This window comes from Coregonus lavaretus (assembly GCF_964263955.1).
Source record: "Coregonus lavaretus genome assembly, contig: HAP1_SCAFFOLD_887, whole genome shotgun sequence".
NCBI lineage: Eukaryota > Metazoa > Chordata > Actinopteri > Salmoniformes > Salmonidae > Coregonus > Coregonus lavaretus.
This window is the reverse complement of record NW_028165602.1, coordinates 161,637-177,529: the sequence shown is the minus strand read 5'-3', so window position 1 is coordinate 177,529 and position 15,893 is coordinate 161,637. Positions and strand designations below refer to the sequence as shown.

Sequence of the window (15,893 nt, the reverse complement as noted above, 5' to 3'; positions counted from 1 at the left end):
ACAACACAAAGTCTGTGTAATTTCCCCAAGCATGATTCTGCTCAAGGACAGGTTTGTAGTTTCCATGTCAAATGAAGGTGTGTTTCTCCAGCAGTGTGTTGATCCTTGTGTGCGGGGAAAGGGAAAGGAAGGTCGGATCCTCACCTGTGAGTCTCGTCGGTCACCTGCGGCGGAAGCCATGTTGAACGGTTCTCCACTCGGCACACAGCTGCTTCTCAGTCGCTCTGAAGTCTAACTATGTTCCGCAAAATCCCATAAACGTACATCAAATATGAATTACCACAAAACTATAACATTATATAACCGCCACATCAAGTCCTTCTTCTTCAACACGTTTTGACGCTCGAAGGTCCTAATATTTCCCGGGCAAAACGTCTACGTGCCGTGAGCCAGATGAAGCGTGCAGGTGAAGTTGCCTGGTTACCAGGACGGCTCTGTGCAGGTGAAGTTGCCTGGTTACCACGACGGCTCTGTGCAGGTGAAGTTGCCTGGTTACCAGGACGGCTCTGTGCAGGTGAAGTTGCCTGGTTACCAGGACGGGCAGGTGAAGTTGCCTGGTTACCAGGACGGCTCTGTGCAGGTGAAGTTGCCTGGTTACCAGGACGGCTCTGTGCAGGTGAAGTTGCCTGGTTACCAGGACGGCTCTGTGCAGGTGAAGTTGCCTGGTTACCAGGACGGCTCTGTGCAGGTGAAGTTGCCTGGTTACCAGGACGGCTCTGTGCAGGTGAAGTTGCCTGGTTACCAGGACGGCTCTGTTTCTACCAGATAACTGTGGGCCAGGGCGCGGCACTGGGACCATTCACTGGTTATTTCACTATCAACTAGATGTTAAACCACAGCTTTCCATGATCGCTTTATGAAATAGCTAGATAATTTTATTTTTTACATTTTAACCCAGGCAGCCATAATATTTCACTCACAGTAATCGAATACATATTTTTAGAAAACATTAAGGAGCCTAAAACATGTTTGGAAAATAACCCTAACAAAGATAGTGAATTAGCTAACTAAGGGGTTCTGGACATAGGTCTACCCGTTTGCTGAATATCTGTCAAATAGCCTAATGATTTCATTTTTTATTATGAATAATTAGAACGTTATTTCTCATGAAAATATATGATACAATGTGTACATTAACATTTGGCTGTGATATAAGGGTTTGTTGTCCTAACACCCTCCTAAACTACGTTACAGTATTGTCATTATGTTTCTGAACCACTAGAGGGAGCCAGAGTACAGACGTTGGGCCGGTCTATTCCAACTCATCCCACTGTTGACCACTGGGGGTCTAAACTATCCAATCCGGTTATGATATCAGCACAGAGAGCGCACTCATCCTATGGCTTCCCTAGCTCTACATTTCTGAACACTGGGGAGGGAACTATGCTGTTGTAATATTTGATAGGATTTGATATGCTACATGTTACAAGGAAACCATAGCTTCATTTAGCTGATTTTTGTCTGCTTACTGTGAGTGTTGTCAATATGCTGCTGTAGTTCTGCATAGCTCTCGTCTCAGTTACAGTGGACCTTGGTTCAGATAGCTAGACTGACTGCTACTGTGAATGTTACTGGATTTGAGAGACATTCTGGCAGAGTTGAAGTAGGCTGTTACAACAGTAGAATATCCCCATTGAAGAGCAGGGGGCCCCAGAGCAGACTACAGATCGTAATCTGTTTGATCACCAGGACTATTCTGGTTTTGTTGTTAGTTTGTTTCCCCATTCAGACTAACTCTACTGTATGTGTTGATCCCTGAGCTGTCAATCCTCTAGATTATAGATCTGCCCTCTGGATTCTAGGTCTGTCTGCCCTCTGGATTCTAGGTCTGTCTGCCCTCTGGATTCTAGGTCTGTCTGCCCTCTGGATTCTAGGTCTGTCTGCCCTCTGGATTCTAGGTCTGTCTGCCCTCTGGATTCTAGGTCTGTCTGCCCTCTGGATTCTAGGTCTGTCTGCCCTCTGGATTCTAGGTCTGTCTGCCCTCTGGATTCTAGGTCTGTCTGCCCTCCGGATTCTAGGTCTGTCTGCCCTCCGGATTCTAGGTCTGTCTGCCCTCCGGATTCTAGGTCTGTCTGCCCTCCGGATTCTAGGTCTGTCTGCCCTCTGGATTCTAGGTCTGTCTGCCCTCTGGATTCTAGGTCTGTCTGCCCTCTGGATTCTAGGTCTGTCTGCCCTCTGGATTCTAGGTCTGTCTGCCCTCTGGATTCTAGGTCTGTCTGCCCTCTGGATTCTAGGTCTGTCTGCCCTCTGGATTCTAGGTCTGTCTGCCCTCTGGATTCTAGGTCTGTCTGCCCTCCGGATTCTAGGTCTGTCTGCCCTCCGGATTCTAGGTCTGTCTGCCCTCCGGATTCTAGGTCTGTCTGCCCTCCGGATTCTAGGTCTGTCTGCCCTCTGGATTCTAGGTCTGTCTGCCCTCTGGATTCTAGGTCTGTCTGCCCTCTGGATTCTAGGTCTGTCTGCCCTCTGGATTCTAGGTCTGTCTGCCCCACCACTAGTGAGTAGGGTTAGACAGTACTGTCAGGTCTTACTGAGAGGAGATGTAGGGAGAGACCTACTGCCCCACCCCTAGTGAATACTGCCCTGCAAGTCCCATCACGCCCAGTGACCTCTGTGCACCCCACCCCCGAGACCTGCTCCGTCCCATCTTAACCCCTCCAACCCTGTGACCTGCTCCGTCCCATCCTAACCCCTAACACCATCCCACCCTAACCCCATCCCACCCTGCTCCGTTCCACCCTAACCCCACCCCGCTCCACCCTAACACCATCCCACCCTGCTCCCTGTCCCACCCTAACCCCATCCCACCCCACCCCGCTCCACCCTAACCCCACCCCGCTCCACCCTAACCCCACCCTGCTCCCTGCTCCCTCCTGCTCCACCCTAACCCCACCCCGCTCCACCCTAACCCCACCCCACCCTGCTCCCCGCTCCACCCTAACCCCACCCCGCTCCACCCTAACCCCACCCCGCTCCACCCTAACCCCACTCCACCCTAACCCCACCCCACCCCACCCCGCTCCACCCCGCTCCACCCTAACCCCACCCCGCTCCACCCTAACCCCACCCCGCTCCACCCCGCTCCACCCTAACCCCACCCCACCCCGCTCCACCCTAACCCCACCCCACCCCGCTCTAACCCCACCCTGCTCCACCCTAACCCCACCCCGCTCCACCCTAACCCCACCCCACCCCGCTCCACCCTAACCCCACCCCACCCCGCTCTAACCCCACCCTGCTCCACCCTAACCCCACCCCGTTCCACCCTAACCCCACCTTGCTTCCTGTTCCACCCTAACCCCACCCCGCTCCACCCTAACCCCACCCCGCTCCACCCTAACCCCACCCCACCTTGATCCCTGCCCCAGCAGCTCAGACTGTGATTACCGCTCTTCTCTTCATGTGGTTTATCCCGGCAGCGTCCCGCCGTAACTCCTCTCACCCTGCCAAGCCTGGGACTTAATGCAATCTTCAGTTGACACACAAATCCAGCATCACATATACGGTCAGTGGCAGTGCACCCTGCTCTGCTCCTGCACCACTCCTCTTACGTAACAGGATTTTCCTCTTCTCTCACAAACAAGACAGGATGACTGTGGGACGTGCAAAGCAGGGATCAACATGGCCAAAGGCGTTCCAGAATATGGACAACATTCAATAATGCCATCCAAGTTCTAGAATGTTAACAAGGTTCTGGAATGCAGACCTTCTAAAAGGTTAACAAGGTTCTATAATATTAACATGAATAGCAGCTGTTATAATAGGTTGGGACATTAAGACAGGAAGCCAATGAACACACTCCTACAGACGTATGCTGGAACTACAACTTACTTTTATTGTAAGTTGATTATAATGCACTCGTGGTGACATTGGTTATAGAATCACCAGGCAATATAAGAATGATCATGTATAATAATAATAATAGAAGGGCTGTTGTGGACAGTGTTGGTCTGGCTCCTCTGGACCGCTCTGAGTGACAGCTGGGTACAGGCTGTTCTTCTCCTCTCCTGACAGCCTCACTCTGAGTGGTTGTTGCCAGGCCTTTCATAACAGCAACAGATCCTTCTATATAACAGGGTTGTACTGAACTCCGATCAGTTTAATAACTCTACACGACAGGTTCAGCTGATGGTGCTCCACTCAAAAGCATAAACCCATGATTACAATAGCATTATTAACAGGTATGGGAAACAGACATTACATCTGAATGATTACAATAGCATTATTAACAGGTATGGGAAACAGACATTACATCTGAATGATTACAATAGCATTATTAACAGGTATGTGAAACAAACAAACATTACATCTGAATTTGATTAGAATAGCATTATTAATAATAGGTATGTGAAACAAACATTTCTGCTCTCTTGCCAACTTCTTATGGAACTGACACCAAACATAGTAGCAGGAACACACTGGCACTCAGGCTAGTCTCAGTCTGAGGACTGAAACATGACATATTGTCTGTCTCCGTCTGAGGACTGAAACATGACATATTGTCTGTCTCAGTCTGAGGATTGAAACATGACATATTGTCTGCATTAACTTTAGACCAACATTCCAGACCCTAGGAAATACACAGGTCAGTTCAAAGGGAAACTAGAATAAAGCAATGACGTCAAATCAAGAATTTATGAAACAACATTCCCTTTAAAAAATAAATGAAGAAGATGAAGGATGATGAGCAGCTTGATCAAATACCTTTGACAGCAGGAACCAAGAGAACCAGCTAGATCAAAGACCTTTGACAGCAGGAACCAAGAGAACCAGCTAGATCAAAGACCTTTGACAGCAGGAACCAAGAGAACCAGCCACTTGGTTCCTATAGCAAATATCACCAACAAATAAATAATCACATGGTATATATATTCAATGTGATAAAGTGACTAGTTAGTTATGGCTTTGGTTAACTGAAGAAAGCCTACTGTAGTTAGCTATGGCTTTGGTTAACTGAAGATAGCCTACTGTAGTTAGCTATGGCTTTGGTTAACTGAAGATAGCCTACTGTAGTTAGTTATGGCTTTGGTTAACTGAAGATAGCCTACTGTAGTTAGCTATGGCTTTGGTTAACTGAAGATAGCCTACTGTAGTTAGCTATGGCTTTGGTTAACTGAAGAAAGCCTACTGTAGTTAGCTATGGCTTTGGTTAACTGAAGAAAGCCTACTGTAGTTAGCTATGGCTTTGGTTAACTGAAGAAAGCTTACTGTAGTTAGCTATGGCTTTGGTTAACTGAAGAAAGCCTACTGAATAAAAACAGTGATTTCAAGTATAGAGTTCCCCCTTTACCATCACCAGGTGGGTTAACAGGAACAATCAGGTGTTTAGGAATACAGAGAAACACTTCCAGCTGGGTTAAATACACCGACCTGGGGATCCATTCAATCCGGATCGTGGATGCTCAGCGCTAAAATTACATTATCTCCCTCCCCTCCCTCCCCCTCTCTCCCTCCCTCTCCCTCCCCCTCCCTCCCTCCCTCTCCCTCTCCCTCCCCTCCCCCTCTCTCCCCCCCTCTCCCCCCTCCCCCTCTCTCCCCTCCCTCCCCCTCCCTCCCTCCCTCTCCCTCTCCCCCCTCCCCCTCTCTCCCCTCTCTCTCCCTCCCATAGTACATATATTCCCAGTAGAATACTGCACTACATAGTTTCAGGTCCGTGACAATCTTGTGAGTGTTAAATAAAAGTTACAATCTGTTTGTAACCACTAGCACGACAATGGTTCTAGTTCTATAATGCAACAAATGATGAGACGTTGTTTTGTTATTGATTCGAGGTCCATAAACCCTGATTTACTCCATACTGCTGAATCCCTTCTAGTTAGAATTACAGATCTGTTTGGACCACGATGCGGAGGTCTAGTTAGAATTACAGATCTGTTTGAACCACGATGCGGAGGTCTAGTTAGAATTACAGATCTGTTTGGACCACGATGCGGAGGTCTAGTTAGAATTACAGATCTGTTTGAACCACGATGCGGAGGTCTAGTTAGAATTACAGATCTGTTTGAACCACGATGCGGAGGTCTAGTTAGAATTACAGATCTGTTTGAACCACGATGCGGAGGTCTAGTTAGAATTACAGATCTGTTTGAACCACGATGCGGAGGTCTAGTTAGAATTACAGATCTGTTTGGAACACGGTGCGGAGGTCTAGTTAGAATTACAGATCTGTTTGAACCACGATGCGGAGGTCTAGTTAGAATTACAGATCTGTTTGGACCACGATGCGGAGGTCTAGTTAGAATTACAGATCTGTTTGGACCACGATGCGGAGGTCTAGTTAGAATTACAGATCTGTTTGAACCACGATGCGGAGGTCTAGTTAGAATTACAGATCTGTTTGAACCATGATGCGGAGGTCTAGTTAGAATTACAGATCTGTTTGAACCACGATGCGGAGGTCTAGTTAGAATTACAGATCTGTTTGGACCACGATGCGGAGGTCTAGTTAGAATTACAGATCTGTTTGGACCACGATGCGGAGGTCTAGTTAGAATTACAGATCTGTTTGAACCACGATGCGGAGGTCTAGTTAGAATTACAGATCTGTTTGAACCACGATGCAGAGGTCTAGTTAGAATTACAGATCTGTTTGGACCACGATGCGGAGGTCTAGTTAGAATTACAGATCTGTTTGGACCACGATGCGGAGGTCTAGTTAGAATTACAGATCTGTTTGAACCACGATGCGGAGGTCTAGTTAGAATTACAGATCTGTTTGGACCACGATGCGGAGGTCTAGTTAGAATTACAGATCTGTTTGGACCACGATGCGGAGGTCTAGTTAGAATTACAGATCTGTTTGGACCACGATGCGGAGGTCTAGTTAGAATTACAGATCTGTTTGGACCACGATGCGGAGGTTAATACTGTGCTACAGGAAAGGACAACAACAGGTTGTAGAAACATAATATCTGCAGTCAGTCAGTCAGTACAGACAAGCTGTTTATCCCTGGAGCTGTATCGGTGAGCACAAGACGTACTTTCAACGTTTCTTCCTCATAGGGATGTTGTGGTCCTCTGTAGCTCAATTGGTAGAGCACGGCGCTTGTAACGCCAGGGGTAGTGGGTTCGATCCCGGGACCACCCATACGTAAAAATGTATGCGCGCATGACTGTAAGTCGCTTTGGATAAAAGCGTCTGCTAAATGGCATATTACTTAATATTATTATTATTGTTGTTATTCCAAGGCTGCCTGAAGCCCTGTCTATGTATGAACAGGCCATATGTTTCATCAGGTTAAGAGTTATTATTGCATCATTAATGATTCAGACATAGATCCAGGGCTGGTGTCAGTGACTGCAGCTAATGTCAACAATCAATCACAATTTACATCCATAATGTTACATGTCTAACAGCAAGCACATACCACACTACGCTGACAGGTTGAACAACGTAGCTACAATCCTTCCATTTTCTAGGTGCACTGGTGCTCCTAAATACAAATTCCAGGTCGCACAGCAAAATATCTAGGCGCATATGGGAGTAAAATGGACGTTTTGTAGAGCCCTGCCGTGTGGAGGTTATTCATGTGGACCCAAGCAGAGAGGGCAGGACATGACAGTGCATCGTCAAGAGAAGAGGTTAGGACAGGACAGTGCATCGTCAGATAGATCTGAGCATTAAGACACAAAATAACCAACAGTAAAACATGGGAACAGTGTGTGTCGTTGGGACCTCTTTGCAGGGTGCAGGGGTAGAAGCTGGAGCACGGGGCAGGAGGCAGATTCCCTGGGCGGTTTGGGGCTGGGCCGACCCTCCCCAGACCTCCTCTCAGGCCGACCCTCCCCAGACCTCCTCTCAGGCCGACCCTCCCCAGACCTCCTCTCAGGCCACGGCAGGGGAGGTGCTCCAGAAGCACCAACGTCGTCTGCTGTGGTGTTTGTTGAGAACCACGTCCTCCTTCTCCCTCTCCTTCCTCACCCGCTGGTAGTGGTCATCCTCCTTCAGGTACCACACCGGGGGCCAACGGTGCTTCTCAAAATACTCCTGGTTCTCTGGGAGCGAAACAACACCGACAGACCATCAGACAACATGTAGCGTAGCATGTAGCTACCATCAGACAACATGCAGCGTAGCATGTAGCTACCACCAGACAACATGTAGCGTAGCATGTAGCTACCACCAGACAACATGTAGCGTAGCATGTAACATGTAGCGTAGCATGTAGCTACCACAGACTGGTTAGTACAGAACACAAGCGGCTGCAGGTTTTCACTCTTCCCTTGTACTTGATTGATCCATTAAGGTCACTGATTAGTTAGGAACTCCCCTCACCTTGTTTTCTAGGTCTTAATTGATCACAAATTGAAAGGAAATAAAACCAGCAGACAGTCTGAATGATGTCTTACTATCTGACAGAAAACAGATGAATAGAAGTTCAAGTTCAAAACCATTATTGTTCAGTTGTTGCTCTGACAGGTCTGAGTGTGTTCCCCTTTCATTGGTTGTGATGGTTGGTTGTGTGCTGATCAGAACCAGCGGACGAATAACTCACCTGCAGATTTGTCCTTGATCTCTTTGCGGTAGTTGGCACAGACATTGTTGTAGTGGGTGCAGATGTGATGTAAGCACCAAGCTGCTAACTGGTTAGCATTATGGAACTGGAAGAAAAACAAACCAAAGAAAATACATTTCAACTGTAAAACAAATCACCCCAAATGTAAACTGTAAAACAAATCACCCCAAATGTAAACTGTAAAACAAATCACCCCAAATGTAAACTGTAAAACAAATCACCCCAAATGTAAACTGTAAAATAAATCACCCCAAATGTAAACTGTACAATAAATCACCCCAAATGTAAACTGTAAAATAAATCACCCCAAATGTAAACTGTAAAACAAATCACCCCAAATGTAAACTGTAAAACAAATCACCCCAAATGTAAACTGTAAAACAAATCACCCCAAATGTAAACTGTAAAACAAATCACCCCAAATGTAAACTGTAAAATAAATCACCCCAAATGTAAACTGTAGAACAATCACCCCAAATGTAAACTGTAAAACAAATCACCCCAAATGTAAACTGTAAAATAAATCACCCCAAATGTAAACTGTAAAATTAATCACCCCAAATGTAAACTGTAAAATAAATCACCCCAAATGTAAACTGTAGAACAATCCTCCTATATTTAAATTGTAGAACAATCCCCTACAGTATATTTCCAATGTGTGACAAGATAGCAGTTAAGTTCTCCGTCTCCGTCTATATCCTGTTCTAGTAAACCTACCTGAGCCAGTTCCAGATAGGTCAGCACCTCTCCGTCTATATCCTACCTACCTGAGCCAGTTCCAGATAGGTCAGCACCTCTCCGTCTATATCCCGTTCTAGTAAACCTACCTGAGCCAGTTCCAGATAGGTCAGCACCTCTCCGTCTATATCCTGTTCTAGTAAACCTACCTGAGCCAGTTCCAGATAGGTCAGCACCTCTCCGTCTATATCCTGTTCTAGTAAACCTACCCGAGCCAGTTCCAGATAGGTCAGCACCTCTCCGTCTATATCCCGTTCTAGTAAACCTACCTGAGCCAGTTCCAGATAGGTCAGCACCTCTCCGTCTATATCCCGTTCTAGTAAACCTACCTGAGCCAGTTCCAGATAGGTCAGCACCTCTCCGTCTATATCCCGTTCTAGTAAACCTACCTGAGCCAGTTCCAGATAGGTCAGCACCTCTCCGTCTATATCCTGTTCTAGTAAACCTACCTGAGCCAGTTCCAGATAGGTCAGCACCTCTCCGTCTATATCCTGTTCTAGTAAACCTACCCGAGCCAGTTCCAGATAGGTCAGCACCTCTCCGTCTATATCCCGTTCTAGTAAACCTACCTGAGCCAGTTCCAGATAGGTCAGCACCTCTCCGTCTATATCCCGTTCTAGTAAACCTACCTGAGCCAGTTCCAGATAGGTCAGCACCTCTCCGTCTATATCCCGTTCTAGTAAACCTACCTGAGCCAGTTCCAGATAGGTCAGCACCTCTCCGTCTATATCCTGTTCTAGTAAACCTACCTGAGCCAGTTCCAGATAGGTCAGCACCTCTCCGTCTATATCCTGTTCTAGTAAACCTACCTGAGCCAGTTCCAGATAGGTCAGCACCTCTCCGTCTATATCCTGTTCTAGTAAACCTACCTGAGCCAGTTCCAGATAGGTCAGCACCTCTCCGTCTATATCCTGTTCTAGTAAACCTACCTGAGCCAGTTCCAGATAGGTCAGCGCCTCTCCGTCTATATCCTGTTCTAGTAAACCTACCTGAGCCAGTTCCAGATAGGTCAGCGCCTCTCCGTCTATATCCTGTTCTAGTAAACCTACCTGAGCCAGTTCCAGATAGGTCAGCACCTCTCCGTCTATATCCTGTTCTAGTAAACCTACCTGAGCCAGTTCCAGATAGGTCAGCACCTCTCCGTCTATATCCTGTTCTAGTAAACCTACCTGAGCCAGTTCGAGATAGGTCAGCACCTCTCCGTCTATATCCTGTTCTAGTAAACCTACCTGAGCCAGTTCCAGATAGGTCAGCACCTCTCCGTCTATATCCTGTTCTAGTAAACCTACCTGAGCCAGTTCCAGATAGGTCAGCACCTCTCCGTCTATATCCTGTTCTAGTAAACCTACCTGAGCCAGTTCCAGATAGGTCAGCACCTCTCCGTCTATATCCTGTTCTAGTAAACCTACCTGAGCCAGTTCCAGATAGGTCAGCACCTCTCCGTCTATATCATGTCCGTCTCTGGAGGCTTTCACCAGCTCACTCACGGCGTAGTGTTCTGTGGAACAGACAGACCGACGAAACATCTTCAGACAACCTTCATAATAAACTATAGAGTTTCACAACCAGAGTTGAAAGCAATATTCTATAGATGATGCTTCACGGTCACAAAGCACCCCAGAAGAACAACACGGAAGGGGTTCAAAAATGGTTCTCTCCAGCAGTATGCAATCCCAGGTAAAAGAAGCACTGTAGTTACAGTGTAAAACTGTAGCAATACCGTAACTACAATGAGACAGGTACAAATACAGCAGTGGATCTCCCATCTGGTGCAGAGTCAAGAGTACACAAAGTACTAGTTAGGAGCCAGGTGTTTCTATATTAAGGCCTGTCTGCTGTGTGCTGCCCTAAAGACCTGCCTGTCCACCAGCTGTACCGAGCAGACACCAACATGGTCTCCTGTTCCCTTCATAGTGCACTTCTTTTGACCAGAGCCTGTCTAGTGCACTATAAAGGGAATAGGGTGCCATTCTGAACACAACCAGAGCTGTAGGCACTTCCTTTCTTTCTCCCCTATCATTGACGTTTCGTGTTGGTGTTGATGATATCCATTCTGTTTGGTACGGTGTTGATGATATCCATTCTGTTTGGTACGGTGTTGACGATATCCATTCTGTTTGGTACGGTGTTGATGATATCCATTCTGTTTGGTACGGTGTTGACGATATCCATTCTGTTTGGTACGGTGTTGACGATATCCATTCTGTTTGGTACGGTGTTGATGATATCCATTCTGTTTGGTACGGTGTTGATGATATCCATTCTGTTTGGTATGGTGTTGATGATATCCATTCTGTTTGGTATGGTGTTGACGATATCCATTCTGTTTGGTACGGTGTTGATGATATCCATTCTGTTTGGTACGGTGTTGATGATATCCATTCTGTTTGGTACGGTGTTGATGATATCCATTCTGTTTGGTACGGTGTTGATGATATCCATTCTGTTTGGTATGGTGTTGACGATATCCATTCTGTTTGGTACGGTGTTGACGATATCCATTCTGTTTGGTACGGTGTTGATGATATCCATTCTGTTTGGTACGGTGTTGATGATATCCATTCTGTTTGGTACGGTGTTGATGATATCCATTCTGTTTGGTACGGTGTTGATGATATCCATTCTGTTTGGTACGGTGTTGACGATATCCATTCTGTTTGGTACGGTGTTGATGATATCCATTCTGTTTGGTACGGTGTTGATGATATCCATTCTGTTTGGTACGGTGTTGACGATATCCATTCTGTTTGGTACGGTGTTGACATTTACATTTACGTCATTTAGCAGACGCTCTTATCCAGAGCAACTTACAAATTGGTGCATTCACCTTATAGCCAGTGGGATAACCACTTTACAAATGTTTTTTTTGGGGGGGGGTGGGTTACTTTATCCTATCCCAGGTATTCCTTAAAGAGGTGGGGTTTCAAATGCCTCCGGAAGGTGGTGAGTGACTCCGCTGTCCTGGCGTCGTGAGGGAGCTTGTTCCACCATTGGGGTGCCAGAGCAGCGAACAGTTTTGACTGGGCTGAGCGGGAACTATGCTTCCGGAGAGGAAGGGGAGCCAGCTGGCCAGAGGTGGATGAACGCAATGCCCTCGTTTGGGTGTAGGGACTGATCAGAGCCTGAAGGTACGGAGGTGCCGTTCCCCTCACAGCTCCGTAGGCAAGCACCATGGTCTTGTAGCAGATGGGAGCTTCAACTGGAAGCCAGTGGAGTGTGCGGAGGAGCGGGGTGACGTGAGAGAACTTGGGAAGGTTGAACACCAGACGGGCTGCAGCATTCTGGATGAGTTGTAGGGGTTTAATGGCACAGGCAGGGAGCCCAGCCAACAGCGAGTTGCAGTAATCCAGACGGGAGATGACAAGTGCCTGGATTAGGACCTGTGCCGTTTCCTGTGTAAGGCAGGGTCGTACTCTCCGAATGTTGTAGAGCATGAACCTACAGGATCGGGTCACCGCCTTGATGTTAGCGGAGAACGACAGGGTGTTGTCCAGGGTCACGCCAAGGCTCTTCGCACTCTGGGAGGAGGACACAACGGAGTTGTCAACCGTGATGGCGAGATCATGGAACAGGCAGTCCTTCCCCGGGAGGAAGAGCAGCTCCGTCTTGCCAAGGTTCAGCTTGAGGTGGTGATCCGTCATCCATACTGATATGTCTGCCAGACATGCAGAGATGCGATTCGCCACCTGGTTATCAGAAGGGGGAAAGGAGAAAATTAGTTGTGTGTCATCTGCGTAGCAATGATAGGAGAGGCCATGTGAGGATATGACAGAGCCAAGTGACTTGGTGTATAGCGAGAATAGGAGAGGGCCTAGAACTGAGCCCTGGGGGACACCAGTGGTGAGAGCACGTGGTGCGGAGACAGGTTCTCGCCACGCCACTTGGTAGGAGCGACCGGTCAGGTAGGACGCAATCCAAGAGTGAGCCGCGCCGGAGATGCCCAGCTCGGAGAGGGTGGAGAGGAGGATCTGATGGTTCACAGTATCAGAGTATCAGAGAGAGTTAGCTTTAGCAGTGCGGAGAGCCTCCGTGACACAGAGAAGAGCAGTCTCAGTTGAATGACCAGTCTTGAAACCTGACTGGTTTGGATCAAGAAGGTAATTCTGAGAGAGATAGCAAGAGAGTTGGCTAAAGACGGCACGCTCAATAGTTTTGGAGAGAAAAGAAAGGAGGGATACTGGTCTGTAGTTGTTGACATCAGAGGGGTCGAGTGTTGGTTTTTTGAGAAGGGGTGCAACTCTCGCTCTCTTGAAGACGGAAGGGACATAGCCAGCGGTCAAGGATGAGTTGATCAGCGAGGTGAGGTAAGGGAGAAGGTCACCGGAGATGGTCTGGAGAAGAGAGGAGGGGATAGGGTCAAGCGGGCAGGTTGTTGGGTGGCCTGCCGTCACAAGTCGCAAGATTTTATTTGGAGAGAGAGGGGAGAAAGAAGTCAAAGCATAGGGTAGGGCAGTGTGAGCAGGACCAGCAGTGTCATTTGACTTAACAAACGAGGATCGGATGTCGTCAACCTTCTTTTCAAAATGGTTGACAAAGTCATCCACAGAGAGGGAGGAGGGGGATTCAGCAGGGAGGAGAATGTGGCAAAGAGCTTCCTAGGGTTAATCAAATCAAATCAAATTTTATTGGTCACATGCGCCGAATACAACAGGTGCAGACATTACAGTGAAATGCTTACTTACAGCCCTTAACCAACAGTGCATTTATTTTAAACAAAAAAAGTAAGAATAAAACAACAACAAAAAAGTGTTGAGAAAAAAAGAGCAGAAGTAAAATAAAGTGACATAAAGTGACAGTAGGGAGGCTATATATATAGTAAAATAAAGTGACAGTAGGGAGGCTATATATACAGGGGGGTACCGTTGCATAGTCAATGTGCGGGGGCACCGGCTAGTTGAGGTAGTTGAGGTAATATGTACATGTGGCTAGAGTTAAAGTGACTATGCATAAATACTTAACAGAGTAGCAGCAGCGTAAAAAGGATGGGGTGGGGGGGCAGTGCAAATAGTCCGGGTAGCCATGATTAGCTGTTCAGGAGTCTTATGGCTTGGGGGTAGAAGCTGTTGAGAAGTCTTTTGGACCTAGACTTGGCACTCCGGTACCGCTTGCCGTGCGGTAGCAGAGAGAACAGTCTATGACTAGGGTGGCTGGAGTCTTTGACAATTTTGAGGGCAGATGCTTGGAATTTAGAGTGGTAGAAAGTGGCCTTAGCAGCAGAAACAGATGAAGAAAATGTAGAGAGGAGGGAGTGAAAAGATGCCAGGTCCGCAGGGAGTCTAGTTTTCTTCCATTTCCGCTCAGCTGCCCGGAGCTCTGTTCTGTGAGCTCGCAATGAGTCATCAAGCCACGGAGCTGGAGGGGAGGACCGAGCCGGCCGGGAGGATAGGGGACATAGAGAGTCAAAGGATGCAGAAAGGGAGGAGAGGAGGGTTGAGGAGGCAGAATCAGGAGATTGGAGGGAGAAGGATTGAGCAGAGGGAAGAGATGATAGGATGGAAGAGGAGAGAGTAGCAGGAGAGAGAGAGAGCGAAGGTTGCGACAGCGCATTACCATCTGCGTAGGGGCAGAGTGAGTAGTGTTGGAGGAGAGCGAGAGAGAAAAGGATACAATATCCATTCTGTTTGGTACGGTGTTGACGATATCCATTCTGTTTGGTACGGTGTTGATGATATCCATTCTGTTTGGTACGGTGTTGATGATATCCATTCTGTTTGGTACGGTGTTGATGATATCCATTCTGTTTGGTACGGTGTTGACGATATCCATTCTGTTTGGTACGGTGTTGACGATATCCATTCTGTTTGGTACGGTGTTGACGATATCCATTCTGTTTGGTACGGTGTTGATGATATCCATTCTGTTTGGTACGGTGTTGACGATATCCATTCTGTTTGGTACGGTGTTGATGATATCCATTCTGTTTGGTACGGTGTTGATGATATCCATTCTGTTTGGTACGGTGTTGATGATATCCATTCTGTTTGGTATGGTGTTGATGATATCCATTCTGTTTGGTACGGTGTTGATGATATCCATTCTGTTTGGTACGGTGTTGATGATATCCATTCTGTTTGGTACGGTGTTGATGATATCCATTCTGTTTGGTACGGTGTTGATGATATCCATTCTGTTTGGTACGGCGTTGATGATATCCATTCTGTTTGGTACGGTGTTGATGATATCCATTCTGTTTGGTACGGTGTTGATGATATCCATTCTGTTTGGTATGGTGTTGACGATATCCATTCTGTTTGGTACGGTGTTGATGATATCCATTCTGTTTGGTATGGTGTTGATGATATCCATTCTGTTTGGATTGTTTTATGTTCTGTTGTCTTATATGTTCCAAAAGAAGCACAGGAATCGTCCTGTACCATAGAGTTGTATGGCTGATTTAATAAGCTTTATAATAAAATAGTTTTGAAACAGAAATGGTTGGAGCCAGCAGAACAGTTAGTCACTCACCCTCTAGATGACATGAAAACAGTTCAACCAGTTTTGCTAGAGCAAATAAAATGGTCAGATTGAGGTGTTCTCTCATTTTCAAGCTAGCCAACTTTACCCAGTTTGCTTGGGTGCCTGACTGCCGTTGAAAGCTCAGAACGATCAGCTCAACCCTACTCCTCAGCCAGTGTCCTGATC

The 15,893-nt window shown here is 47.0% G+C and overlaps 1 protein-coding gene across 1 annotated transcript in view; it reads right to left on the bottom strand.

The window, feature by feature from the left end:
- Nucleotides 1–7,822: 7,822 nt before the first annotated feature.
- Nucleotides 7,823–15,893, bottom strand: part of LOC311115687 (rho-related BTB domain-containing protein 1-like) — a gene marked incomplete at its 3' end in the record, with an annotated part of 30,630 nt that continues 22,559 nt past the window's right edge. Inside the window, exons 6-8 of the mRNA XM_084190842.1 lie at nucleotides 10,661–10,749; nucleotides 8,493–8,598; nucleotides 7,823–7,992 (exon numbers count right to left, since the gene is read on the bottom strand). Coding sequence (XP_084046968.1) covers nucleotides 7,823–7,992; nucleotides 8,493–8,598; nucleotides 10,661–10,749 — 365 coding nt within the window. The remainder of the gene's footprint in view (nucleotides 7,993–8,492; nucleotides 8,599–10,660; nucleotides 10,750–15,893) is intronic.